Genomic DNA, 27,785 nt, shown 5'->3' with positions numbered 1-27,785 from the left:
TACACCCATGGCTCAGCTAAAAGCACGATGGGATGAACCCAGTGAAAGACTGATGCACTTTTACCAAACATTTGGTCTTTGCAGAGCCATGAACCTGAAATCTATTAAACACCAGAATGGAAACTCCACTCTGGCTTTCACCTTGCAAGCCAAAACACTCCCCTTCTTGGATGAGCAGAAAGGTTGCAGTGAGCACAGCCGATCATGACAGGCCACTTTCCTGTTTTGGTTTCTGCTTCCACCACCTGCAAGCCAGATGTTGTAAGCCTGCGTATTGTGGCCTCATTTTTCTGGTTTAGAGGAAAATTGTGTACAGGTCCACCTGAGCCAGAACGATCTTTCAGTCCAGTTTATGTCCGCCTGTGGAACAGGCATTGGACTCAGCAAAGTACACAGATGAATCAGTTGGACAATTATTTATCATTATCATCTTTCATCAATTTCTTAAACAATATCTTAATCCTTTAACTAATTCATCAATCAAAATGACAAACATTACCCAGTCCAAGTTTCTAAAAGTGTACAAAGATCTTCTTTTTGTTCTACATCCTTGTAAACTGAATGCCTTTGAGTGTTGAGCTGTTGTCAGAAAAACAAGCAATGTGAAGCCCGCACTCAAGTAAACTGTGAATTTCTCACTATTGTCGGACATTTTATAGACTAAACAATTCATTTAAAAAAATAAACAAATAAACAAAAATGAAAATACATAGCAAACTACAGTCCAGTCCAAAATATAACTGCTACTATATAAGGACTGTATCCGGTTCCTACAAAATGTCAATGAGGAATTCACTACTATCAGCATTATCTCTGGCTTTGTGTCAGTGCGTAGATCTGCAAAGCAGGAAGACTGTTGAGGGTTCAGCCAACAGCTGCTGTGGTTTTCAGTACATCTAGATGGATTTATGTGTTTACCTTCCCTGGCACAATCTAGGACCTCCCTGGAACCCTCAAACTAAAGCAAGATGTCTTTCATTACGAGGATCCACCAGAACTCTTTTTTCTTTGGCACAATGAGCGAGTGCTGGAGCCTTATTCAACTCCTGTTGATGAAATCACATCAATGGAAATGCACTGAATATGCATATAGCTTCATTTTTCCTGGATTGTTTACCAAATGCAACTTACAGCAGTCTTTAATCCAGATTCATCCTGTTCTGCTTTACGCCGCTTTGTACCGAACTTGATATTGCTTCAAAAACCTTATACACACAGACATGAAAGCACCACCCACCCTCAAACAGGAAAGTACCTGGTAGACGACCAGTACAACAATCACTTTTCACAAGTTAACAATGGCCGAGCTCAGGCAAGACAAATCTGTCTATCCATTTTCTGCTTGCTCTGTGCAAGCTCATAGGAGGCTGGAACCTTTACCAAAATATTCAGTGCATGCTGGGGTAAATTAAAAGCAAAATCTATCCTGGCATAGAACACACAGCACATAGATTTATCTTACATATGCTGTCAATCAAATGTGAGCAAACCACATTCACAGTCCTGCAGCTCAGCTTTGTCCGTTTTTCAGTGTTAAAATCTTTCTAAATGATAATATGTTTTTATTTCAAAGTTTTCAGGGTTTCAACAGTACACCCTGGTCAGATCACCTATGGTAAACATAGTTGTCAGTTCTGTATTTTAAATAGTACCAACAGAATTTTGATAAAAGTTTTTTTTTTAAAGCTAGGTCTTTCTTTAAAAACTCTCCACTTATTATAAGCATCTGACAGATCCCCTTTTCATGACTGACATCTTAAAGCATTATGAGTATTAAACCACATATGTGCCTGAAATGTGTGTTCCAGTATCTCAACATAACCCCTCCCAAGCAGCCACATTACCAGAAACATCAACATGGCCACAAGATTATTGGTTTGGTTTTTTTGAGGCTCAGTGGGCTATTACAGGCAAGGAAAAGAACTCAAACTGACAGTGAAATCACAGAGGCTGTCAATTACAGCACACTTAATGAATCAATTTCAAGGATGGGAAAAGACTCAAAAGCCTGGTGACTTTGAAGCCAGATTTTTCTCTCTGAACCACCTCACGGCGTGGTAGATCTGCAATGTGTGGCATGACACAGACGACACAACATCCTTCTTTATATCGCTTTCATCACATTAAACAAGCTTTGAAGCAGCTGCCTGTTTTGAGTTCTATACGCTGTGTGTAGTGCAGATTGCATTTGATCAAAATGGAAAACTTACTGCAAACAGATGACAGCTTCCCCAACTTGAAGTAGTAACCGTTTCCTTTCGTTCAGAGAGGCGACTCCATCCAGCAGTGATGAACAATGACCAGGATATGACTTCCTTTAATCCGCTGCCTCCGTTTCCCCTACTTGTGTGACTGTTGTCAGAGGAGGTTTCCCTACAGCAGCGTATGAGAAAAGCAAGAGCCTGTTAAGGAAATTGCATATTTGGCCCTTAGCATCTTTTACAAACTAACACAACCTGACACAAACATCAGACACAAATTTGTCAGAACCTATTAACTGAATGAAAAGTAAAACCTCCTGAATGAATTTTCCGTCTTTCTTTCAGGAAGCTGTGAGGTTGCCTGATCATACTAATCCTGCATGAATATATTAATCAGTAATTCAAGAGGATGATCTTATTTTTGGCGCACTCGCCTACATTTTCATTGATATGAAGACAGCAATGCAGATTAGTCTCTGGCCTGCTTGGACCCACAAAAGGAGAGATATCACAGGTTAAAAAAGCAAAACTGCAAAACAATAACATACACAGATTTGTGGTATTCATGAATCATAAACAAAGTCAGAAGCTACAGTTCATGCAGAAAGAAGGAATGTTCTTTTCCCAAACTGAACTGTGTGCATTATGTAATACAATTGACCATGAGTAATTCGGGCATCAAACTGAGTGGACTCTCATGACATCAGAATGCTTGGATGCCAACACAGTCCCATGAGGCTGGGTCGAATGTTCCAGAGGGATATGGGTGGTAAAAGTTAGCCACGCTCCTTGGTAACTGGATTGTTCTGGACAGCATGTTAGCCAGTGCTAAATTATAGTCGGTGATTCACAATAAACTGTGTCTGTGTAACCTGAAGTGCATCACCAGCAGGCTTGCTGATGTGATTTGCCTTCCAGCATATAGCTATGAACACAGCGTACAGCACAGATATAATGCTAACTATAATTAGCACCTTGTAGTTTTGTGGCTCCGAAAGAAAAAGACTGATGCCAAAACTCAAGGCTTCAAAGCAGTAATTCACAAACCAATGGGTGATGTAAACCAGAGGGTTTGATTTAAGCTATCATTACATTGACATGTATGATTCCTGAAAACATAATGCCCCCAGCCAAAACTGTCACCAGTGTGCAGGCAAAGCAGCCGAAATGACAACAAGCCTACTGGATGAACCTGCAGGGTCTGCCTCTCCAAGCAGAGCTTCTTTACTCATTTGTTTGGTCACTGCACGCTACACTGGAAGGACACTGAGGTAGTGGTTGAGGTAGTACAGAAATACTCAAAAATACAGCGAAGGACACAATGTTGACTTCAATTATTTGAGTTCAAGGCCCACCAATCATAAAAAGATGGACCAACAAGCATGCTCGACTTAGCACAGGGACAGAGGGAGAAAAATCTAGTGTGCTTTTTATAGGAATAAAATCACCACTCATCTCTGTGAGAAACAAATCATGTCTGAATGGGACTCTAATGGCTTAAACTTCCAATTACAGAGCCTCCTAAGGTAAAACCTCACACAATGAAAGTGCTTTAATCTCTTGATATAATGTCCTTTGCCAAACTGCATAACATTTCTTATTATCTTTGATCTCGTATCAGTATTATTCTTCCCTCAGTGTCTTGAAAGTAAAAATGCACGCCTATCTGGCTAAAGCTTTGCTCAGTGGACAGCATTACTGTTTAACTGAGATAGTGATTGTTTGATTTTGTTCCGGGCCCCAATTTTAACAATCAGGCTAGGTGGGTTTGGATTCTGCAGGTGATGCAGTGGACTATTTCACACTGCTGCTATGGTTTTAGCAGTTTGAATTTATACTGAGTGTTGCTGTCAGCTGTTAAGACTGATGCTTTTTTAGTTTTCCTTGTCCTTTAACCATGGCCAAACACTGGCTGTTCATTGATAACCATCCTCAAGATGTGATGTTGAAATGTTAATTCATCCACAGCACATCTGGTTAAGGCAGGGTTTCTCAAAGTGCAGCCCTAATGAAACAATCTGTGCAGTCTCTGAACGTGACATGAAATTCATACATTATGTTTTAATTAGGGCCCATTTCAAAGCTTTCACTTTCAATAGCCTACAATTAACACAGTGCTCAGCTACTGTGTCAAACTGCGCCCCCTGAGCAAGCGTCCGTCAGGAGAGGAATGCAGTTTAGTGAAATCTGGTTTCAAGGCAACTGATGGCACGTCGCACATGTCGCAATTACATCTTCGATGCAAGTGCTTTGTTTTGGTGGGGACGGCTCGGTTTACTGTAGAAGAGTGGAAGTAAAAAGCCACCATGGAGAAAAAAATGGATTAACTCTTACTTCATCAGACCTCTGGGACAAGTGAATTTGGTGCTAAAGGAATTTTTAATGTTTAACACGATAATGAGACCAATCACAAAGGACACAACAAGTTTGTGGGTTTTCCTGTGGGCCCTGAGTCATGTGCTGGCTCGTACTCAGTCAAAAACCTGGGTTAAAGCGTTAACTAGTCCTCAAAAGACACTGAAGTTAACACTAATGAGGTGGTTTTTCTGTGTAGAGCTGTGGGTACAGCCTAGCTTGTGTCAAACCACGATGAGCAATCCAGAATGACTAAAGCATGTTTGGGGTAGAGGATTACTTGTGCATTAGAACTGATGGTGCATCGTGTTCTGTCACAATATGTTCACTGTCTTTTGGGCTGGTGCTTCAGTCAGGTTAAATGGTCCATACTGCACAAAACAATATGTCATGATCGATTCAATGTGGGTAACACATCCGGATCCTAACAAGTCTTAAAAAAATCTCCTTCTAAAGTCTTTTATTTCCTTTTTCTTGCTGTTAGCCAGGGTAACACACAAAACATGTCAGGAGTCCATCCAGCTCTAAGTCTTGGAATGCAGATTTTTGTATTTTACTTGTTAACTGAAGTTTTGCACAATGCATGAGTCAAGGCAAGTTTCTTTACATATGAATACTGAGCCTATCTGCAACTCAAAAACAGGAGTAAGCACACAAAGTGCTTACTGAGGATGAGGTTGTACTAAAAAAGACAAAATGTTGTACGAACAAGTTCTGACAATGTGTCATGACAAAAGCGTTCATAACCGTTCCAAACAGCTTCACTCAAAGAGGGGATAAACGCTGCTTATGTTGTTTCTTTCAGCTAAACAGGTGGTTGGGTTTTAGTTTATGTTGTCCTTTAAACTGTCTATATTTCACTAAGATTAACTACTGAGACTTCAACCAACAAAGGAGAGATGCTGTCTAAGATTCACCCGTGCCCTCAGTTTTGAAAAATCCAAAACCAAACACAAAAGGCTGAGCTACTCTCAAGACGTTAAGTCACACAAATTGCACAGGAATTTACCTGTTGACATTTGAATAAAGGTACGGGCATCAGACACATTCAAATATTTAGAAACTATCATACTAAGCCTGTCTTAAGAATTTGCAACAAGCATGTAATTAATTCCAGGATGGAGATTAAGCTCAAGTTACCAAATATGAATTCAACTTCAGATAATAACCTCAAACTCTAGAGGAAATTCAATCTGGCTCCAGACTGACAACAATCAGTTCACATCTTGAGTGTCTGAATAGCTATGTAATTTAAACAAATAGCTTGCATAAATTTCAGGTTGCAGCTTCACACATTCACACTAATTTTCTCAAAATGGCACAAGAGAAACAGCAGCAATTAACAAATCCAACAGGGTCAGAAAAGCACTTCTGTCACTAATACCAGCCCAGGCAGCCGGCAGTGGCGACATCATTTTAGTCATCCAGCAAGACAGAAATTTGAGAGCTCTGTCTGCTTGGAAACAGATGGCAAGGCAGTTGGTGGGAATTTCGGCAATGCTCCCATACATGTTTGGGGATAAGATTTACAGTTCTCGTGCACAGTCGCGTTCCTGCGATGTCATCACGGAGTCAAAGAGAGGAAGAGTTGAGGACATCCTGAGAAAGTCATCCATTTCACACACAAACCCATTTTTGATGCAGCTTAATGAACACATGTACCACCTGCACTTCACTTTTCAAGCCAGACAGCTGCAATGACGCGGTAGCACTCCCATCTCTACCAACTATTTATAACAGATCAGAATAACTCTCACTTTGTATGAAAATACTGGGCTTTAAACACAGCGATAGTGTAGGAAAAGTGGGGTTTATATATATATATAAAGTTGATGCAACAAAATACACTTTATAGCATGTATGAGGATCTCAAATTAAGAGGGCTAGAAGTTGCCACCAATGTCTCAACAAGGTTATACAATAACAAGTATTTTATCGCATCCAACATCTATCATATGTGTTTACCATTTAATGTGTTTATCCAAAGCTGTGCCGTGTCAGACCTACATAAAATGCCTCACCAGGAGCAGAATCACAAGGTCAAATGAAATATGTGTTAAACCAAACACTGGTTCATGCTGGATCAATGCATGGGTCTGAAAGGGGCCTAAGAGGGCCACATGAAGGAAAAACAGATATACGGTGAAATCCTCAACTAGGCTTTGGGTTTACAGGCCGTATAATTAAGTTAAAGGGTAACATAACTTGGGTTCTTCCTAGTTTAAAAAGTAAACTTCAAAGGTTCAGCCATATCAACCTGCTGCGCTTGGGCTGAGGGCTCCCGGAGTTGTTAATTGTCCATTAAGGGCTTTAATAGATGAGCAGGAGTATTTCATGTGTTTTATATGAGACACTTTTGGATTACTTTGACTGTCAATACCCAATTCAGCAGATACCCTGAGTTGAGGAGTTGGAATCTGTATCAGGAAAGAAGCAACTGGATCACTGCATCCTGCATAGACCACTGTTGATGCAAAATAGCCCCATGGAAAGCACAATCTTTCCACCTTAATGTAAAAGTTTAGGTTTAGCATTGTTGTCTGGTGTTAACTGTCCACTCTGGCTTGTAGAAATGTAAGAATTATGATTCCTCGCTAATGCTGACAGCATTTAAGCATTGTTCTCATTAAATCTAGGCTGTTCTCTCTCTCTCTCAGGGCTCTCCATCTGCACAGTATGTTCCTTCTGTTTACTTCTGCATGGATTAGCCTGCCTAGTCGTTGTTTCATGATGTTTGTATAGATTTTTTGCTCATCTGTCACAACTGAAATCTGAGCTTTTTTCATAATCCACGCTGCTTTCATGTAATATAATCCACTCTTAGAGTCCTAATTAAGAAGTTATTTGACCATACAGAGAGGAGAAAATCGAGAAAGGGAAAGGGATCCGATACTGGGAAAATGTCGCTTTTAAGTCCCCTCACCTCAGGTGGAATGGCTAAAATTAACTGCTTCTTCTTGTGCCCTCTCTTCCTTTCTCCGGCTGCTTTGAAAGGCCCTGACACAGCCGACTGAAAGCCTCAACAGGGTTTCCGATTTATCCTCTGCAAAAGAGCATGGATCAAAAGACATTCGCAATTTCGAATATCAGAGAAAACACCGCAAGGGCTGTTTGTTAAGTGAAAACAATACACTGGCTTGTGCTTCAAGTGTGTCAGAGCACACAGACCTAGGCTTTCTAACAAAGCTGCACTTAGGTCTTCAGGCATAAAATATTCAAAAATAGTTCCTGGATTTTGCAATCTTAGAAAAACAGCCAGACATGCCCCGTTGTCTGTTGAATTAGTAGAGTGGTTACAAGTTCATCTGGCTGTATTATCATTAATGACAGGTGGCTGAAACAAATGTATGCACACAGCCAAAATGAGAATCCATTTGGGGGTGTTAATTATCTTTTAGATTGGAAAAAAAATAATAATAAGCCATTTACAGGGACAATTAAATGTAAATTGAGTTGAATTTATGCATCAGACATAGGATTATACGGCTTTGCATTCTTCTTTTAGATGTCTGCCTGCGAGCCAGCACCGTACTAGGATAGGTGTGCGTTTTCCCTCAGTTTTTTATCCTCCTGTTCAATTTGTTCATGGGAAAGCCACCACTTGAAAGGGGCCCACTGGTACAGACTCTCCCTCCCATCATCAAACAAACCTTTCCCTCCCGTATCCACACCTGACAAACATACCTCATCTTGTTTGTAGTGTGAGTTATGCTTACAATGGGCAGTGCTAATTAGCTAGTGTTCTGCACCATCCTACAGCCATGTTGCAAGCACAGTTGGCAGTGATGCATTCAACGTTCTTGAAATAGGTGTTGTTATGTTCAGGCTACAGAACAAATCTGCACAGCATTTCAGCAAGAAGACCACCTTTAGAACTTCTATGAAGAAAAAACTCTGATTTACTGAGGCCTAGTAGGTTTATTAAATCATTCTGCCCTGCAGTGTGATCTATTCACTGTTAACGAGTATTTCTTGATCTGGTATTTCTCAAGAGACAGCCCACCCCAAGACCTTAAACAGAGGAACTCACATTCCAATCTCCAGCATGCAGAGAGACGGAGAAGAAGGGGAGGGAAACAGAAACAGAGAGAAAGGGAGAAATGAAGGCAGGCGAGAGGGCGGGGGAATGGGAGAACGAGAGAAGGAGAGATAAGGTGAGGGATGTGGACAGAAATGATGAGAATGTCAGAGCTCTGGCATGCTTTCCACAACAGGAAGGAAGCAAGACGAGAGGAAAAGGCACCATCAGTGATGAGCGAAGGGAGGAGGGAATCGTGGGAGGTGGAGAGTAAAGATCTAGTGACAGAAGTGAGACAGAAGAGGAGGACGAGGCAGAGATGTGACAAAGTGGATGGGTAAGGGAGGGGGACATAGTGAGGCTAGTGTGGGAGGTCTTATACAGGTAAGACCCCATTTTCAGCTCCTGTCAGTGTTTTGCATTGCATGTAGAGGGTGAAAGTGCAAGCTGGCCAGCTATGAGATTAAATGTCCTCTTTTTCCTGACTTTGCATTTGCCAGATTTCTCTCTGTGTGCACTGCCAAAAACCTTGCTTGTTCCAGCTATGCCTAGGCTACACAATATTAGAGTGACCACATCCCGATCACAGTGCATCTGATACAAATTTAAACCTCAACGTTTTGCATGCAAGCACTAACAAAGGCCCTGGCAAGATCTTCACTTGAAACTCCCAATAAGAGCCCCTAAGGTCCTTACAATAGAGGGGGTTGAAGCCCTTTCGGAGACAAGTTTTTACCCAACTCCAGCTGCTTAATCCGGGAACACCTAAAGAGATGTTTCAGCTGCTCTAAATCCCAAAAGCCCTTTGATAATCGTTTAGCTGCTCATCAGCAACTCTGACATTTTTCTTTTCTCCCATCTCCCCTTTAATTCTGCAGCTACATGTGTTGCAGAACATGTGCGCCTCCACCTACACACACAGCAATTTCAATAGCCTACTTAATAATGTAAATGCAGCACAGCCTCCAGATCTGCTCAGCCTTGGCATTCACATGCACTGACAAGGGAGGGCTGATGGCATGAGATGTTCGACTGCTAATACATGAGAGGTTTTTTTTTTTTTTGGAGGGGGGGGGGGGGGTCTGGCACAGCAGGCGAAGCAAAGCGGACAAAGCAGATGAAATTCTGTCTCGGTCAGAAAACATCTCTAATGCTGCTGTTGTGTTTCAAGTTGAGAATCTGACCCACCCCGGCCACCCGATGAATAGAGATGAGATCTCTTTGACGGGCCCATTTAGGACTTGTCAAAGGAGGATGCAGTGTGTTTCTGTGCGTATGCATGTAAGCTCCCTGCAGGGCTGAAGCTGGTAGCCCGAGGACAGACTCCACAGGTTGAGATGGCAGCAATAACAGAAGACAGAGCAACTACAGGGGGTCCACTTACAATAAAAATCCCTCTCAGGGTGTCAACAGGGCAGCGGAGAGCTCAGGCGCAAGCATGCATTGCAAACTTAATTATCTTAACCTAAACCTAAAAACTTTCACTCATAGTGTAGAGTTTGCTCATTGTGCCGTTTAATCAGTTGGTGATGAAAGCCTTTAAGGCACCTTCATCACTTAAATGTAGCATTGTTACATCACTGCTCAAATCTGACTAGACTACACAGACGGCCATTTTGATTAATGAGACTGGTTTTGACAGAGCACTCGGTGGAAATTATGCTTTAACTTGATTTCTGCTTTCATGCAAGTTCCTCTGTGTGCACTGTTTTCCTCGAGGACCGATGATGTGCAACTGTACACGTGTGAATGACCCGGCAGCTGGGTTATAAGAGAAACAATTCATAAACTTTCCCTGCAAAAACCAACGCAGCTATCTGAAGGATTTCTACGTGAACCCACACCTTCCAGAGCTGTGGCGGAGCGCTGCAAACGTCCAAAACAGCCCATTCAAACGACGGCGGTGCACTGCAACAGTCATGACTGTGCACTGCTGAGTGACAAAACAGCTGCTTCACTAGAAGTATGACAAGATTTCTGTGACATGAACAAACCGCCTCCCAACGGTGGTTCTTGAGTAAAAGATGGGCAGCTAGGATGACAGGAAACCCACAGGAGCGACCGCAGCTAGCCATCCCAATTACACAGCGGTCAGGCAGGGACTTAACCAAACAACAATTACCTTTATCTGATGGTCATTTTGCTTGGTTTCCTGTTTCTTTAAGCCACGGTGAATCGTTTAAACTCTGAACTGTGGCTCGCCTCTCGTTAACTGACTGGTGGCTATAAAAAGGTAGACAAAAACGAGGCGTTTAGCTAACGACACGACTGATGAGAGAGCCCGTTAAAACACAGCTAATTGCACCAGACATTAGCTTGGAAATGAGGCAGTTGACACACCACACAGCGCTGTTAGTAACGTTAACCGACTGCTAGCCAAACTTGGTAGTTTTCTGTAGTTTTCTGTCCGACGCGTTACCTGAAATCCGTGTATGAACCAAACGGACGTTTAACCAAATTGTGAAATGCACAAATATCGAGTAAACCATTCACAACTCGACACAAGTCCACTCAAAACCCAAACTAACGGTGCTGGTATCGCCTATGTGTCAGTGGGAAGACCGACGGAGGAGAGAGCGCACTCACCTTTATTAACGTCCACCTTGTCGGCGTTTTCGAGAGGACAAAAAACCGCTCTCGCTGATCAGTTACCGGCGAACAAAAACAGTCGCGGCCGGTGAAGGTAAAACGAGCCGGCTGTGAAGACTTCGTAGCAGAAAACCTCTACGGTTCCTCACCTTTCAGCTTGTTGCTGTCCGTGCACTCCGCCGACCGCCTCTCGGTTTGTTCAAATCAGAAGTTCATCCAAAGTTGCAGCGGTTCGCTCCGCCTCGCGCCGACGATGAGGTCACCGCCTCTATCAACTCCTGTTGGCTCTACTCTCGCGATACGAATCGGAGCGGTCGTGCCAATATAGTGGCAGACTGCGCAGTCTCGCGATATGACAGAGAGTGGTTAGAAAACAGCGGACGGGCAGATTGCTGGTGAAAGGATGAGAGAGAGAGGGAAAGCGTTGCTCTGGCAACAGGATGTAATGTGCTTTTCAACGATGGCTTTTCTGCTCAAGCAACTGGTGTTTGCAGGTATGGATGCTGATGAAGACTGTGAATGATGAAAGCTGCTATTGCATCATCTGTTGAAGTTTGCATCCAGGCAGACAAATTAACTGGGCAACCACGAGAAGCTACATATAGAGAAGCCCAGGTCCCCTGACAAAAAGATGGATGTGTGATAGCACAAAAAAGCACGTTTATGTGTCTGTGTAGCACCTTATATTACTTTTAAACAGTCCGGTAGTTTGACAAGAAATGAGTGAGTTCCTCTCCACCTTATGAACATAAATTCAATATTAACTCACCACCAACTCTGCAGGAAATGTATGGCACTTATGCTGATGGATGTTTGACTTTCACTGCCATTTGGTTCTGTGCATATAGCACACAGTAGAATGTCCCCCAAAACAGTTTCTCACTGTGGCCTGACCAATGAGAGCAGAGAGACTGAACCATGGGAGTCAAGTTGTGGTCCATTAAACCAAAAATTATACATTATCTTATACCATTGGGTTCATGTTCATGTTGGGTTAATGTTTAGGCAGCATTTTTAATGCTGAACATGGTTGAGGTCAGCCAAATTCTACTTTTATCTACCCTAACCCCTCGAAAAGTAGTGGAGTACAAGTCAAGTATAAAGTACCAGAACATCTAAGAGAGTACTTCAACGATGTAACACTGCAGTGCCTATAGCACTGTTGGACTCACAATGGGGGTTTTTCAGGATCAAAACTGATGCAGCAAAACCAGAGATATTGCTATGCTGGCAGAACTAATGTCGTTTTGAGCAAAGATGATCAGGCTACCTTGACACCCCCAGATTTTTTGACCCAACCAGGTGGCATCGTTTGAGGCAATTAATCAGGCTTCACGCAGCTCCCCGTTATATTTTCACCACTGTTTGTTTGTTGACCTAAGGAAAAGTTCATCCGTAATGGCATCTGAGCATCCCTAAGATCACAGCCTGTGAGGCTCCTTTATTAAAACCTGTTCAGAGTAAACTGTTTTCCATTGCCGTGGTTGTTTATGCCACCCAACAGACAGCTTTTTCATCATGGCATAAATATAGAGCACATCAGATCCTCCTATGTGCCAGATGATTTTGAAAGGAAAATTTTAATTTGAAAGTCTTAATGTACAATCAGACTGACTATAACTCCAATGCTGTAAGCCAAGCATTGCTTTCCTCACATACATTAATTATTTCAGCATAAAATTTTAATTAGATAAGAGAAAGAGCACACTAATTAAAGCAGCTCAGCAGGTACCAGCATAAGGAGTGGGTGAATTGTATGGGAGTCTCAGGAATTCATCGCTCTCTCCTACATAATCACCTGTGAATAGTTCGATTCTTGTTCTCTGTATTCTCTGTCCTCTGTCTGTCTTTCACTCTCAATAATTATTCATTCTGGTTCTGGAGACAGAAGTTCGTAGTCTCATCTTCATTTACTGATTTCCTCCACATTTACCTCTGCCTTCCTTTTATTCCCCCTTTCCATCTATGCATCCATTATTCTAAAATGTCATCCAGGATTGCGTAACAATCTAATAAAGACAAAGGAAAAGAGATTACCGTCATTAAAACCTCTCTATTCCTGTAGCTCTGTGGGTCCTAACACTACCCACCCCATTCTGTCATGGGGCGGATATTTGTGTGGGCGGTTTGTATTGTTCTCTGGTGAAAAACTGCTCCCCCAGGATTAGCTGAAGTAGTCTAATTGGGTTAGCCACAAAATGAAATTCAGCATGGATTAAAGCACGGAACAGCCACATCGCCAACAATAAATAACGGCAAAACTTTGCTGTTTATTATGCCAATAAAATAGCGAGGCATCAGTGACTTGGGCGGCAGAAAACAGTCACAACTTGAGAGCACTTAATTCATCCAGTGGTGGAATTATGAGGTTTATACTGCCTGAAAGGGGTCCTGTGTCTTTAATCAGTTTTATTTAGCATGAGAGCAATGTAACAGGATCTTTCTAAAGTCCCTTAACCACTTTAACTACGTTATTAGATTAAAAGATGAATGGCTCAGAGGCAGACAGTGCAGCCTCTCAAAACAATGACTCCTGATGCAGGGGATCCTGTGTGTGTGTGTGTGTGTGTGTGTGTGTGTGTGTGTGTGTGTGTGTGTGTGTGGTCATGTGTTACTCATATCGGCACTAAAATCTGTTCACACAGTCACATTGTGGGGCTTGCCTTGAAAAAAGCAAGTCCCCATAATGTAAATCATTAAATTTTAGGGTGAAGACTTGGGGAAGGGTTTGGGTTAGGCAAGTAGTGGTTATGATTTTGGATAAGGGTAAGTCTCCAGAAATGATTGTAATGTCCTCTGCAGAGATATCAACATGACTGTGTGTGTGTGTGTGTGTGTGTGTGTGTGTGTGTGTGTGTGTGTGTGTGTGTGTCGGTGATGCAACAAACACTTTACCAGCTGCTGACATTTCTTGCTCTCAAATCTCACTTTCCAGCTCATTTCCCTGAGTGCAAAACCAAAAATGCAAGACTGTTAGGAGGAAAAAACCTCAGCTATATGACAAAAAAGATACCTCAACCCAGGTGGGTATTTACTGATGTCAGGTACAGCTCCAATAACACTGACAACAAACAGTGTTCATAATGCTATTTTGGGCAGTTTGTGCACAACACAGCCCTGTGTTTAACCGTTGACTATCAGGAAACAATAGAGATAAATCAAAGTGCAACTCCACATTTGACGACTTTACAATAGAAAACAAACTAGGCTCCATTCCTGTTGTGCAGTGCATTATGGGACACGAGTGTCCATCCAAAATTGTGTCACTTTTTCAGTGTGTTGTACGCTGCTGTAAAAACAAAACATGGTTACAGTTTGTATGTAGCTTGGATTTGGAGTGCAGGTCTTATAAAGCCAAACACTGTGTCCCAGTTCCATACTACACACTAATTATATACAGTGCTAGAGACTAATTGTATGCTATCATGTTTGTTCTGTTAGGACACAATAAATTAATGAGTGTGTCCCAATTCCATACTGCATGTCTACAGCGGTTGCTTTAATCGTCTTAGTATACGATTTTTGCAGTTGGTATTCAAAATAACAGTATAAAATACTTATCTAATAGTTGTTTATTTTATTGTTTAGTCTTCAGAAAGCTTTCATTTATCTGCTTTTATGTCATGCAACTGTGAGTACTTCCTGCATTTCCTTTCTGCAATGCATTGAGGGCCAACAGTGCATGTCAACAGCACACTCAAACCTCACCTTGAATTGATTTTATCTCTCATGTCGTTGTCCTTGGCTTGTTTGTTATGAAACTTGGTGTATCTTTTGTGTACCTCTGCTGCTTTATGTGTATTGTAATGTGGTTTTATTACTTTATGTGTGTTGTAAGTTTTAGATGCATTTTATGTGAGGTTATCAGGGAGTCACTGCAAAAGAGAGCTTGCCCTCAGCGGCCCCCCTTGTTTAAATAAAGTGTTTTTTTCTGCTGATGTCCACTTGCATATAGTTGTCATTTTTCCAACATGTGCACACCATATACTCAAAATATGCTTAGATTTGGTTTTTAGCATGAAATTGGTGCAAAACTAAAGATTATGTTGCAGATCTTACTTGTTAGCTGTGGATGTCTCAGATTATTTTATGTCCCTTTAATTACATGAAATACGGTGCCTTCCTTTGCACTTGCAGCATTTTGGCCTGTACCTCCACTCATGTCCTCTCTTGGTGGTGTGATAGACTAATCCGTGAGGACAGACAAAATCTTAATTAGAAAGGCTGTTTTTGAAGCTCCTCGTCTTTCCTATTCCTTAAATCACAGCATCAAAGGTGATGTCATAATATCTGACGGCCACTCTGCAGGCGCTGACTATTACATTCTGTCTGAGATATATTAAGATGTCAAGTCAGACGTGGGGCGACCACCTCTAGGATACATGACCGCAGTAACCCGGAGAGGGAGAGCACTGGAATTCCTGGCTCTGTTGCCCCTGGAAGCAGAGGAATGAAAAGAATGGGCCCCATTCACAAAGTTCCACTCAAGCGGCACTCCTACACTAATAGAGATTGACATGAAGAAAGGCGACAAGTAGTTTTCACATACACTGGCTCTTTTGTCTCCTTTACTAAGGGGCATTATGCAGACAGTGTGCTCTGAAAATAGACAGAATTTGATGCGCTTGTTATTCGTAAGTGGAGACCACTGTGTCTTGATTGGAGTGTGTGTGTGTGTGTGTGCAATTAGTGTTTTGTTGCATATTGTTATTGTGAGGGTAAACTGAGTTATTTGCTCTGCTGATTGGCAGATGTTTCAGGACTGACAGGAGGAAAACAGCAGCTCATGATGTTCAGTTCAGTCGCTACTTGCGCAAGCTCAGAGATGGACTACTTCCATGTTGTCGGAGACTGTGGGACATTTTGAGCACAGTGGACACTTCATGTCCCATACATGCCGAAAGCTTATGAACATCAAATGCACAGACTGCACATGGAAAAAAACACACACAGAGATAATTTCTGAAGCAGTGCTCCCACCTCTGTGAGGCTGCGCTGAGGTGCAGCTGTACTTTGAGCTAAATGCTAACTTCAGTGTTGGTTTAATTTATTGACCTTTCAGCATTATCACCGGTTCATAAGGACAATTGTCATTAAAGCCAGTCACTGAAGTTGGACTTAAGCAGCTTTCTGGCAAAGTCAGTACTTAGAGTACTCTGGGTACTTAAAGTACCTCTGGCCATGTATGATTTTACAAGCATGCTGCGATACTCACAGTGACAGTGTTTGTTGGGATTGTTTATCATGCTAGTGTTGGTATGCTAACACTTGCTAAATATCGTCACACACAAAGTACAGATGAGGCTACTGGAAATTTTTTTTTTTTTTTTTTTGCAGGTATTTGGTCATAAACTAATGTAAAAGCCAACGGTTCACAAAAGTCGTTAGGAATCATCCCCTGGATGTCTGCACCAAATTCTGTGCTGATCCACCCTGCAGATATTGAGATATTTCATAGGATAAGTTTGACTGAAAAGTCCCAAAGCCATGAGGATTATTCTTTCACTGTCAGTTAAATGTTTCCTATTGAAACTGATCATGTTAAGCATGTTGATGCCATGACCTTGAACAGGATAAACATTTCAGAGGATGGCTGATTGGTTGGAGGTGACATATTATCATAACAGCTATGGATGTTCTAGTCTCACCGGTGCATGTGTTGGAGCCTGTAGCCTGGGGCATGTGGTTCAAACGTGCTTGGTTTGAAGCCGTTAGAGCTAGACAAATAAACCACTTCATCACAAGCCCTATGCAATCAGCATTATTTGAAGTCCTGTCCACCAAAGCTGAATACCAGTTGTTAAAACAAACAAAGACATGACAAAGGAACGGTTAATCATCAAATATTTACCTGCTGTGTGTCTTATGGGTGTAGCTTCAACCATATGCCAGTGGCATATTGAATCTATTGTGTGAAAGTTGGAAATTAGAGCAAAGCAAATGTATAGCTGGATTTTTTCCAATGCAGCCAAAGCAACTTTGTAGAAGTAAAAGGTTTTGAAGTCTTTCTCTCCAGTTCTTCACATGTTCAGTTTTTCATCAGCTACAGGGACCTATACAGGTCTGTCCCATGAGAATTTGGGTTATCATTTTTCGTGCTCCATGCAAACTCCATCTGAGATATGTACTACTTATTAAGAGACTCCTGCAGATGAATATATTGTATATTGTTCTCCATCTCTGCATGTGGTAAAGGGGCAGGTGGCTTCTCAGAGGATTAACATCGGAGCTGCCTGTCAAAAGCTGCACTGCACTATGATCCTCACAATCCCAGCCTCCCTTTGTAGAGTACAGGAACTTAGAGAGAACTCTCTTAAGATATGTTTGAAAAGGCAGAGGCATAGACAGAATTCAACTTTAAAATACCTCCCTTTTGGCTGTGCATGCACACATACACACCTCCCCATGAAGAGAGCTGGAGCGCTGTGACTCACGCTGGTGTGAAAACACAGTGGAGAGGTGGGAGGATGACATCACAGCACCCTGCAGAGGAACAAGTGCCTTAGAGCTGGACCCCGTTCAAGCACGCACATAAGGGCACGTAGACACACACGCCTATGTATGTATATGTACGCTCTCTCCTCCTCCGCCGCCTCTCAATGGCACCAACCGCCCCCGCCACACGTGCACACAAACACACTGAACATTTCTTCACCAGAAATAACGTCGGTTGTCCTGAGGAGACATTGGACTTATTATGTTTTTGATTTCCAACTTCATATGGGGGGGGGGGGGGGGGGCGTGGGAAGAGGCGAGCCAATGGTTGGCCAGGATACAGACACGCTCTGACAGGATTTGGGGGCAACCACCTCAGATGCTGTGAAACTCCACCAATCTCTTGCATGTCCGTGTGTGTGTGTGCGCGCCTGCGTTCAGTGTAGGTTCACCCCCTGCTGCACGGGCCCAGCTCCAGCCTCTGTGACGATAGCACAAGTGGAGAGGAAGTGTGATTAATTGACGAACAGAAATCCCCCCCTATACATGCTGCATTCACGAGAGAACACTCACATGCTCAGTGTTTCTAACGCGATTGAAAGGAAAGGGGGCAGGATTAAAGCCTGATCTGTGAGACAAGTTGCTGATGCAGTGATTCACCAACAAAAACACATTTCACCATGCTTCCGACAAGAGCCGTGTCTTCCTTGGCAGTGATTAAAAATAGTTAACCAGAGGCAGACAAACTCACGCTTGAGTCATGCAAACGAGGATGCATTCATCAAAACAATCTCAGCTCAGGTCAGTTTAGCAGCTCCTCTGGAACTTGTCACCACAGGACATGGTCTTCATTAGCAGATGAAACTGCAAAGTTATCTTTTTTGAGCGTGCACCTTAAAGCTGCGGTAGCCGATTTCATGGCCACTTGGGGGCAGCAGAAACAAGCTGCAAACACAACGCTGACATGTTATTGGTTTCTAAAGTTGAGATGGTGAATGTGTGAGCAATCAGTTGTGTATTTGCACATCCAACAAATATGGAACTGCATTAGGAGTAGGAGGATAGCAGAACTAATGATAATAATGAGACTAACCTTTATTTGTGTAGCACCTTTCGTACAAGAAATGCAGCTCAAAGTGCTTTGTGACAAAGAAATCACACGCAACAAGTGCTTCGCATAAAACAATGAAGGAATAGAAGGAATAGGAATTTTATGGAAATAAGATGGAAAAACGTGTGATAAACAGTGAAGCAGTATGTAACAGAAGCTGCATCGTTTATGCCATCAATCTGCTTTGCTCATCTCAAGTTTCCCATCATCTTAATTACATGCTGTTCTCCCTTTGAACTACGTCAAAGCACCGAGTAAATAGACATTAAAGCACTGATGAAAGTCAGGCAGCTTCTCCCTGTTGCTATTGTTTGTTGGAGGGAGATGTTTCTGCAGCCGACTGCCCCTTCCCACTCGGTTTGGTTTTTAGATATTGTTTAAGAGGATAGATGGAGGTGGTTCTCAAGAACACAGGTAGCTTTTAAAAGCACAGCGCAACCACAGGTGGTATGAGAAGATGGAGGACAAAATGATTCAATGCTCGATCTGGCTGTACAAGGAACCTTCCACCTACACTGCTACATCTGAATGTGTGATTTAGAGTCTATTTTCTCCTCTGATTTTCTGGCGTGCTGTGACCAGAGAGCTACAGCTTCATTTGGAATGGAGGCATTGGCGAGGATGCTGGGAAGTGCAGAGCGGGAGGGAGGGGGGCGTCTGGGTCTGGCTTGGCATGGTGCTACAGCAGTTAATTAAAGCTGCCGGGCAGGTATTTCAGGATTAGGAGTGGGTGTGCAGAAAGGGCCTCTGGTGGCCTGAGCATGAAGTTGTCATCAAATGGATAATAGTGGCTGTGAGCACTTGATTGTGCTGATTGGGACTCTAAATGAACTGTGCTGTCTTCTCAATAGAAGCAGGATTATTCACCATCATTCATGATCTAAATGCTTCATTTTTATTTAATGAAAACATTCATGAAGCCAAGAAACACCCTCATGAAGAAAAGTTGCACAGGGTAATGTTTTCATATTAACCTTGAATTAAATGTATAATTTAAAATATACTTAGTTACATCCCACCACTGATGCTTGATGGCTTGTGTCACTTAATGTGCTTGTAACTTTGTTTTTATACACTTTTTGTATATAATGTACATATAATACATGGCTGATTCTATTTTTATTTTTTTTTTTACTCCTTTTTGTTCTTTTTCTACCTCTCCCTCTTTACTCTTGCTTTTATTGCTGTCTGTAACAGCATAATTGGCGTGGGATCAGTAAAGTTATATCTTTTATCTTAATCATGAATCTCTCAAAACCAACATTCACATCAGAGCAACCTTCTATTTCTCATTTTCTAGTGTGGGTGTCGACCAGCGGACCTCCATGATGACAGAACTAAACAAAGCTTGCATTGTGTGAAGGTCGACATAAATGAACTCTCCCCTCTCACCTCCCCACGCACAGATACAGTTATATCACCCCAGCTCCAAAACATTCACTCATTCACACTCACATACGCTCACACACACACACACACACACACACACACACACACACACACACACACACACACACACACACACACCATATGGGCGAACGTCAGACAGCTGCAAGACCTGGAGTAATGTGGTCGGGGGATTGTGTTGCAGAAAATGATGATGACGACGGCCTCTGCTCACAACAACAACACCAAACTCCCTCCTCGTGTACATATATGTGTGTGTGTGTGTGTGTACGTGTGTGCGTGGGCGCTATGTGTCAGCGTGCAGCTTGACTTGTTATTCTGTACGTGTGTCCGTGTGTCACTCAGCCTTGTGATAGATACTGAGCTGTCATTTCTGTCAACCAGACAAAAGTTCCGCATGCATATTCATCATTATGCTAATTTCACCCCAAGAGCTTTAATGAGTTCACAACTCAGATGAGGTGATGAACAAAAGCTTTGCAGCTTTTTTTTCCCTCTGTAATTCTTACTGAGAAAACACGATTAGTGGTGACTAATGACAAATTTATATCACTACACTGCATTTTGTCTGTGTGCACTAAATGAATGTGTAGTGTGCTCACACTGTCAGGCTCTGAGGCAGTTTACCAATAGACGTGAGGCTATTTAAAGTATTCAAGTTATTTTAATAAAAGTGACCACCAGATGGCAATTACATGATTCTGTGGTCACTTGTGGGTCTGTTTATTGTGGTAAATGTTTCCTATGTTATACTGTAAACTAACAACTTTCTCACCATGGCACATTTTAAGCGTCTTACACAATAAACAAAGTGGCGAGAAGAACAAGAGAGTGGGGTGAATCTGTCATCTAGTGGTCCTTTTAGGAAGTAACATAAACACAGGGCAGAGGATGTGTGATGTATACCAGAGGAACACATTCATTCATTCATTGATTTTTGTAAATATCTGCTTATTCTGAATTTGATGTGGCAACATGTTTCAAACAAGTTGGGACAGGAGCAACAAAAGACTGGGAAAGATGTGAAATACTGCAAAAACACCTGATTGGACAAACAAAAACGTGCTTTAGGTCCACTTACTAGCTTTTTCCAGGCTTTCTGCCACACTTCAGGGTCTTCAGTTACCCCCCGTTATCATACTTGGGCTGTGTGAGAGACCCCTTTACGATCTGGCTATTTTTTCTGTCACAGGTTTATCAATTCAATTTTCTATAGCAAATTCCTATTTCTATCACTATCACAGCTTAGAGCATCAATGTGATGTAAGATTAACTTACCTCCATGTTGCCATCCCCTGAACATCAGTATCATACAAATATTCTTATTAACATCCAGATACTGTTTCCAGATACTAACACACTGTCAATCATCACTTTTTGTCCCCCTTTTCAGAGGATTGATACCACATTCGATACGTGACGGACAAATATGTGTGTCAATCAGTAACTCCTACCTTCAAGAAAATAACCCAATATTTGAACATGTGGGAAATCAGCTATGAAGTTGTCTTCTGGCCTGCAGCCACATCACATCTGTACTGCTAAATATTGTCTTTAACCATCATAAGCATGTACAGTTGATACATGCTATACTGTCCTTAACAGCTGCAGTCATTTTGTATACCATGATGCTCTAACATGTGACTCAGAGTCTATGCACAGTCTACAGACCATTGTTTGTATGTTATGTCTTTGTTTTGCTAAGATCATGGTGCCCAGGGACAGTCAGCACACCTTCCTCCAGCATAGTCTGTCTCACATGACGGGGTCCCTGGGTCTCAACATAACCAAGAAGACACACTGAGTCATATATCTGCAAGGATTTACTCATAAACATCTGACATCTTTTCTCCAAGAAGAACATGTTGCATTTTACATGTTGCATGTAATATATTTCCACAAATACAAGTTGAAGTAGTCTGAAAGAAAGAAAGAAAAAAAAAGTCCTCGAAAACAACACAGATACGTTGTAAATCTGGAGCTCGGTCCAGAACATCATTCAGTACAACATACTGCCATTTCACACGGTGCACATATTAACAACTGTTTTGAGAAGCATTTATTTTACTAAGTCGCAAAAAAATGTAGCCGACGTTTGTCAAATGATGGACGTTCTGTTTAGGTCTCCAACAGGCAACTCTGGTCAAATGCTGTACTTGTGTTATGGTCAGTTGATTATTAACTTCACTGAAGTTGCAATAAAGGAAAGGATAAAAGTGTGGACCGCATGCAAAACACTCGTTTGTCCTTTAAGTCTGAGGGCGGGGAAAAAGAAATGGCATCTCCACTGGACTCTGTACAAAACAGTGAGAGAAAGGACAGGATGACCAAAACATTATTATCTTCACAGAGGGAATATTTCAGATCATCTAGAATATCACTGTGGACTCTTTAATACAGCCCTCTAATGGTAATACATTAAACTAATGGCGTATCCTCATGACTCAACCGGTCTACAATGCTTGGAAAAACCTGGTATGTACAATGCAATGGGCAGTTATCAAATCATCTGTACTTCAGGATATTTTCTCTTATAAACAAAGACTATAAAATGAAGAATATCTTCAGTTTTGCTACAGGGAAACTCAGTTTGCTCTCAACATTTCCCTCAACAGACGACTTACACTGGTGTACCTTTCATGGTGTTTCTTGTTTTTTGGCATTTCTGCTTCATTAAGATAGTGACAACTGGCGGGGGGGGGGGGGGGGGGGGGGGGGGGGGGGGGCATGAGATGCAGCAAAGGGCCCAGGCTGGAGAGGATCTCAGGCTGGCTGCATTAAGGACTCAGACTAGGTGCACGCTCTACCAGGTGAACTACCAGGATGCCCCAGGATGACGGCAAATTATCAGGTATTATGTGTGGTCTTATATGGATCAGCTGCATTACTTCCTGTGTAGCCAACATTTGCATGAACACAATAAAAAAACATAAACAAATAAAATGGCTGCATATATCTGGAATCACTTCATCGCATTAAAGGTAGCCACTGCATGTGCAATTACAACCAAAAACACAGAAGGAAAAAAGTAGCTTAACTGAGCTCTGCACGGCTCTCCAGCGTGTGTGCTGTTTTTGCAATGCATGTAGCACCCTCTTGTGGTACAATTCTGTCACTACATCTCATGAATTCAACGGTTGAAAGGCTGTGGGTGCAGGAGCGCGAACACCCTCATAAAGGAAAACACTAAAGGGGTGGATGAAGGCCAAATGTAAGCAATCATGATGCTGATTTGAAAGGCACGCAGCCCTATAATCAATATCAGAGACAGCGCTTGGGAAGTAAAACATCATTGTGAAAAGTTTCAAGTCAGCGGTGGGCATTTCCAAGTCCTTTCCCATCCTCTTGATCAGGACACTGTACAGAAGCTGATAGAATCTTCATCTCCAGCTCTCCTGGAAGTTTTGTATTTAGCCTTTTCAACTCTATGCCAATCTTGAAATTTGTAGTGGACATTTGGTTACATCAAAGGCAGGAAGTAGTGCTTTGAACAATGAACATTCAGTCCCACTGAGGTAAACCTTGACATTTGGACCTTCGGTTGGTGAACTTACCACACACTTGGCACTTTGTGGCAAAATATTTCCACCTTTATCCTTGAAACTGCTCTCAAATGCCTCATTAGCATTTTGGACAATGCTTCACAATACAGAGGGACATAGCTGCTTTCAAAACTGCAGCTCCATGTTTCTCTTTATTTCAGCTAACAACAAAAGGAGACACATTTTGCCCAGAGTGTGCAGGTGATTAAATATGTATAACAAAACTTATTCCTTTAACACCAGCAGCCTTTGCCTTGGTCGCCCGCCGCACTGTCACAGAGTCCTTCCTCTTCCTCCAGAGCAGCAAGATTAATGTCGTCATTAATGGACATCCGGAGGAGATCCAGGTCCTTTTTATTGGCTGCCAGCACCTGTTCAGCCAATCGCGTGAAAGTCTTGCAGGGAAACACAGCCAGAGATACAAGATGAGAGAGATAAGATGAGTTGTCATTTCCATTAAATACTGCACGCATTGCTTTGTCATAAAATGTCATGAGTTCCTTCTGAGCAGCGGTTTTTCAGATCACCTCACCTCTGTTATGTTGTGGTTGGTGAAGGCACTTGTCTCAAAGAAGTCCATCCCATAAGCCTTGGCCAGCTGAGAGACAGATAACAGTGACACATTTCATCTTCCTGACAAAAAAAAAAGAGACAACTGACGAGCTCTGTCCTTCCACACAGGTGCAGTGTGGCGTGCCGGCTGTCAGATGCTCTGAGTGCAGCTTTTAATGGAAAATGTGAGGCAACGTGAGGCAGCAGGAGGTGAAGCATTAGACAGGCTTTGTCTGAGGTCGGCTCCATGCGTCATGGCCTTTAGAGCTCCTTTATGGTCTGGACTGAAACTAAACTGCACGTTGCTATACCGCGCTGTAAAAAGCAAGCCTAAGGAGGATGAAATATCTTCATATCATCAAGGCAGTACATGATGTTTTTTGTGTGGTCACACTACTTTTAAGATAAGTATCAGTTTTTAGATACATTAGACACACTATGGGCTTTAGATAGATTAGATACATGTATATGTATCTATGTTACTGCATTTTAAGTGATGTTTCCCTCATTTTATTGTTTTTTTTCTTGTTTTTGAAAGCTGAGTTTTTGCAGTATGGCACCCACACCAAGCCCAACTTGGAGCCAAAGTTTGTACCAGAACGTAAACCGAGGAGGAAAATGAAGTGGTCTGAGCATGAAGCTGAAAATGAATCCAATGATTACAAGCTTTTGGGAAACAAAGACTAAGTACCTGTAAAAGTTCAGCATTTTGGGAAATAAGCTCGTTTGCTTTCTTGCCAAGAATAAGATAAACCTACAAATACTTCTAAAGCTCACTAATGAACATGTCGCATCTCGAACGACAGCCCGGTGCAGTGACTTGCAGAGTTTTGTAGTTACAGTGAGTTTGCCAGGCTACAGTTGGAGACGTTTCACAGAAATGACGGGCGGATGGACAAAGAGCGCTTAACTAAAACAAGAAAATGAATCATTGACTTTTGCAGACAAAACAAACGAGATCTAACATGTTATTTAATGAGCTTTAGAGATGACAGACGAAATCAGTTTGATGTTTCCTCCTGCTTTCAGTCTTTATGCTAAGCTAAGCTAACTGAATCCACCTTTGTGACTGATGCAGACATGAAAGTGGTGTCAGTCTTCTCATCTGACAAATAAGAAAGAAAGAGAATAAGAGCTTTTCTTAAAGATGTCGAAGCTCTCCTTTAATATCACCCACATGATTATTTTTTTATTGAAACCAGCTGCAAGACAAATAGCTTTTGTCGAACTTTGAGCCAAATTTCTTCCAGAACCCAAACTGAGCCTACAGGCTTTTGGTGAGCTAAGATCACTCAAAGAAAACCAGGAACCTCAATGGTTTTCAGGACCTGGCACCAAGTATATGACAAATACCAGCATTGTGATTTCATTTTTTAACCCAAGCCAATTCAAAGCCCTTCAGGTCTAATAATCCACAATGAAGCAGTTACACCAGAGCCAGACATTGACCCACCTTGATACCTTGCTCTGTGGCCACCTGCCTCTTGTCCACCTCATCTGACTTGTTCCCGACGAGGATCTTCTGCACCTTGTCCGGAGCGTACTGCATGGGTTTGTCACGCGAATACAAAGGAGACGAGGGACATTTGCAGATGGGGAAGACATAAACAAAATGAAAGAGACAGGAAGAGAGAGGACTTTGAAATGTCAAGAGAATACAGAGGGGAGAGAAGACAGCAGCGACAGGGCTCAGGAAATGAGACCTAGATTAAATATAAGTGGGAAGCATGCCAAGATCAATAGAGTGCATATTCAGACAGTGCCATAGAGGAAATTAGGTCCATAATGACTAAATTAATAGAATAAAATCATCTGGGGAATGACAGGGGAAGGCACTGCTTTATGAAGACTCGAAGCTGATAGAAAAATGTGACTGCAAGAGGAAAAAATGCTCTCCTTCCATGACAACATTTAAAAATACGATGAGAGGTATTTGAAAATGAAGATAGAGCATAATCCACACAGCAAGGCAGCGACCTTCAGGCCAGAGCATTTGGTTTTTATCAGCAGCACGTCAGCCACGTGTTCTTCACACACGGTAGGTTCTTCGATGCAGATAAATAATACCTGTTGATCTTAAATCCCCGATCCCTGTGACTCACCTCGTCCACATCACTGGCCCACTTCATGATGTGCTGGAAGGATCGCTCACTCGTGATATCGTACACCAGGAAGATCCCCTGAGGAGAGACGTTCAGAGATTTTAAAACCAGATGAGAAACAGCGCGTTTTAAAGCACTGTGGGGTCATGTTTAACAAGTGTTCCTTGAGCCTTAAAAGCAGCTTTTTTAAAAAAAACCTTAATATGATTCCTGTAAACAATCCTGGACACCACTTACAAAGTAGGCAGCCTCTACCAACAATGGACCAACACTGCAAGCCTCTGGCTGGACGAGAAATCTGCTGAATTGTGGTATAATTGTTGTATACAAAACAGGAACCGGCCACTTTCTGGTAAATGGACGATTCAATTTCACTCAGTTTATCCTCTTTAGCAGCCCAGAGCAAAGGCAAAATCCATATGTAGCACTGTCAGGGTGGTGGTACTGTGCGCCTGTGGAGACATCATCCTCTACCAGAGGAAATGAACACGTGGCCTTTTTAATATGCCGTACAGCACACTTACAACAGCACTGGTGTCAGATTTGATCTTTCACAGTGTTATACTGATGATCCATGAGAGCTGGCTCTGAAAGCACCTCGTCTAAGTACCTGAAGTGGGATTCAAGTATGACACATGAATGATTCTTGACGCTGTAACAAATTTAATTTCAGACATAAATTAGATTTAAATTTGTTGTGCTCCTCTGCAGTAATAATATTACATTAATGTGATGTAGCAGTGATGCTGTACCTGTGCTCGTCTGTAGTACTGCTTAGTGATGGTCTGGTATCTTTCTTGGCCTGCAGTGTCCCTGGAAAGACAACAAGCATGTATGAACACGAACATACACAGATACCTGATTTTATTGATATACCACTACACCCACACCCTTAAAATAGTTTGACCAGACACCTATAATCTTTAATTATTTGGATGTTTCTGTCCAATGTAAGCAACTTATCTACAGAATATAAACTTCTCATGAAATCAGAAAACCCGCTTTGTTTTAAGATTCAGTGTGTAGGATTTAGTGGCATCTAGTGTTGAGGTTGCAGATTGCAACCAACTGAATACCCCTCACCCCGCCCTCCCCTCCCAAGGCTGTAAGACAACCTATGGTGGCTGTGAAAAATGTAAAAAATTAAAAACTAACGACAGTCCCTTCAGCCTCTTCAGAACTTTGTGTGTGGCCCCAATTCACAAATGTTAGCATGCTAACAAGCTAAAGTGAGATGGTGAGCCTGGTAAATCCTACCTGTCAAAATGTTAGCATTGTTAGTATGAGCATGTTAGCATGCCGGTGTTAGCATATAGCTCAAACCACACCTGTGCCAAAGCACAAAGCTAATGCCAGACAGGAAGTCGGTACTGGATGACAAGAATGTGATTTAAAAATTACACAATTAGGTTATTAAAATTCTTATTATTATTGCACATGACAAGACAAGTTAAGTTTAGGAAAAGATCAGGG

General features: G+C 42.1%; 2 protein-coding genes across 3 annotated transcripts in view; both read right to left on the bottom strand.

Moving 5' to 3' along the window:
* The window catches only part of sipa1l1 (signal-induced proliferation-associated 1 like 1), a 75,018-nt gene extending 63,643 nt beyond the window's left edge, over window positions 1–11,375 (bottom strand). The window contains exons 1-2 of one of the 2 annotated variants that reach the window (XM_076755759.1): window positions 11,161–11,375; window positions 2,211–2,373 (exon numbers count right to left, since the gene is read on the bottom strand). The gene's annotated coding sequence lies outside the window, so the exon portion shown is untranslated. The remainder of the gene's footprint in view (window positions 1–2,210; window positions 2,374–11,160) is intronic. The other variant, XM_076755760.1, reaches the window with a different exon arrangement.
* Window positions 11,376–21,921: 10,546 nt separating this feature from the next.
* Window positions 21,922–27,785, bottom strand: part of rab15 (RAB15, member RAS oncogene family) — a 13,962-nt gene continuing 8,098 nt past the window's right edge. The window contains exons 3-7 of the mRNA XM_076756109.1: window positions 27,065–27,125; window positions 26,313–26,390; window positions 25,664–25,753; window positions 24,191–24,256; window positions 21,922–24,053 (exon numbers count right to left, since the gene is read on the bottom strand). Coding sequence (XP_076612224.1) covers window positions 23,892–24,053; window positions 24,191–24,256; window positions 25,664–25,753; window positions 26,313–26,390; window positions 27,065–27,125 — 457 coding nt within the window. The 3' untranslated portion in view covers window positions 21,922–23,891. The remainder of the gene's footprint in view (window positions 24,054–24,190; window positions 24,257–25,663; window positions 25,754–26,312; window positions 26,391–27,064; window positions 27,126–27,785) is intronic.

Source organism: Chaetodon auriga, chromosome 18 (assembly GCF_051107435.1).
Source record: "Chaetodon auriga isolate fChaAug3 chromosome 18, fChaAug3.hap1, whole genome shotgun sequence".
Classification (NCBI taxonomy): Eukaryota; Metazoa; Chordata; class Actinopteri; order Chaetodontiformes; family Chaetodontidae; genus Chaetodon; species Chaetodon auriga.
Note: the sequence above shows the minus strand (reverse complement) of the source record. Positions and strands in the feature narration are given on the sequence as shown.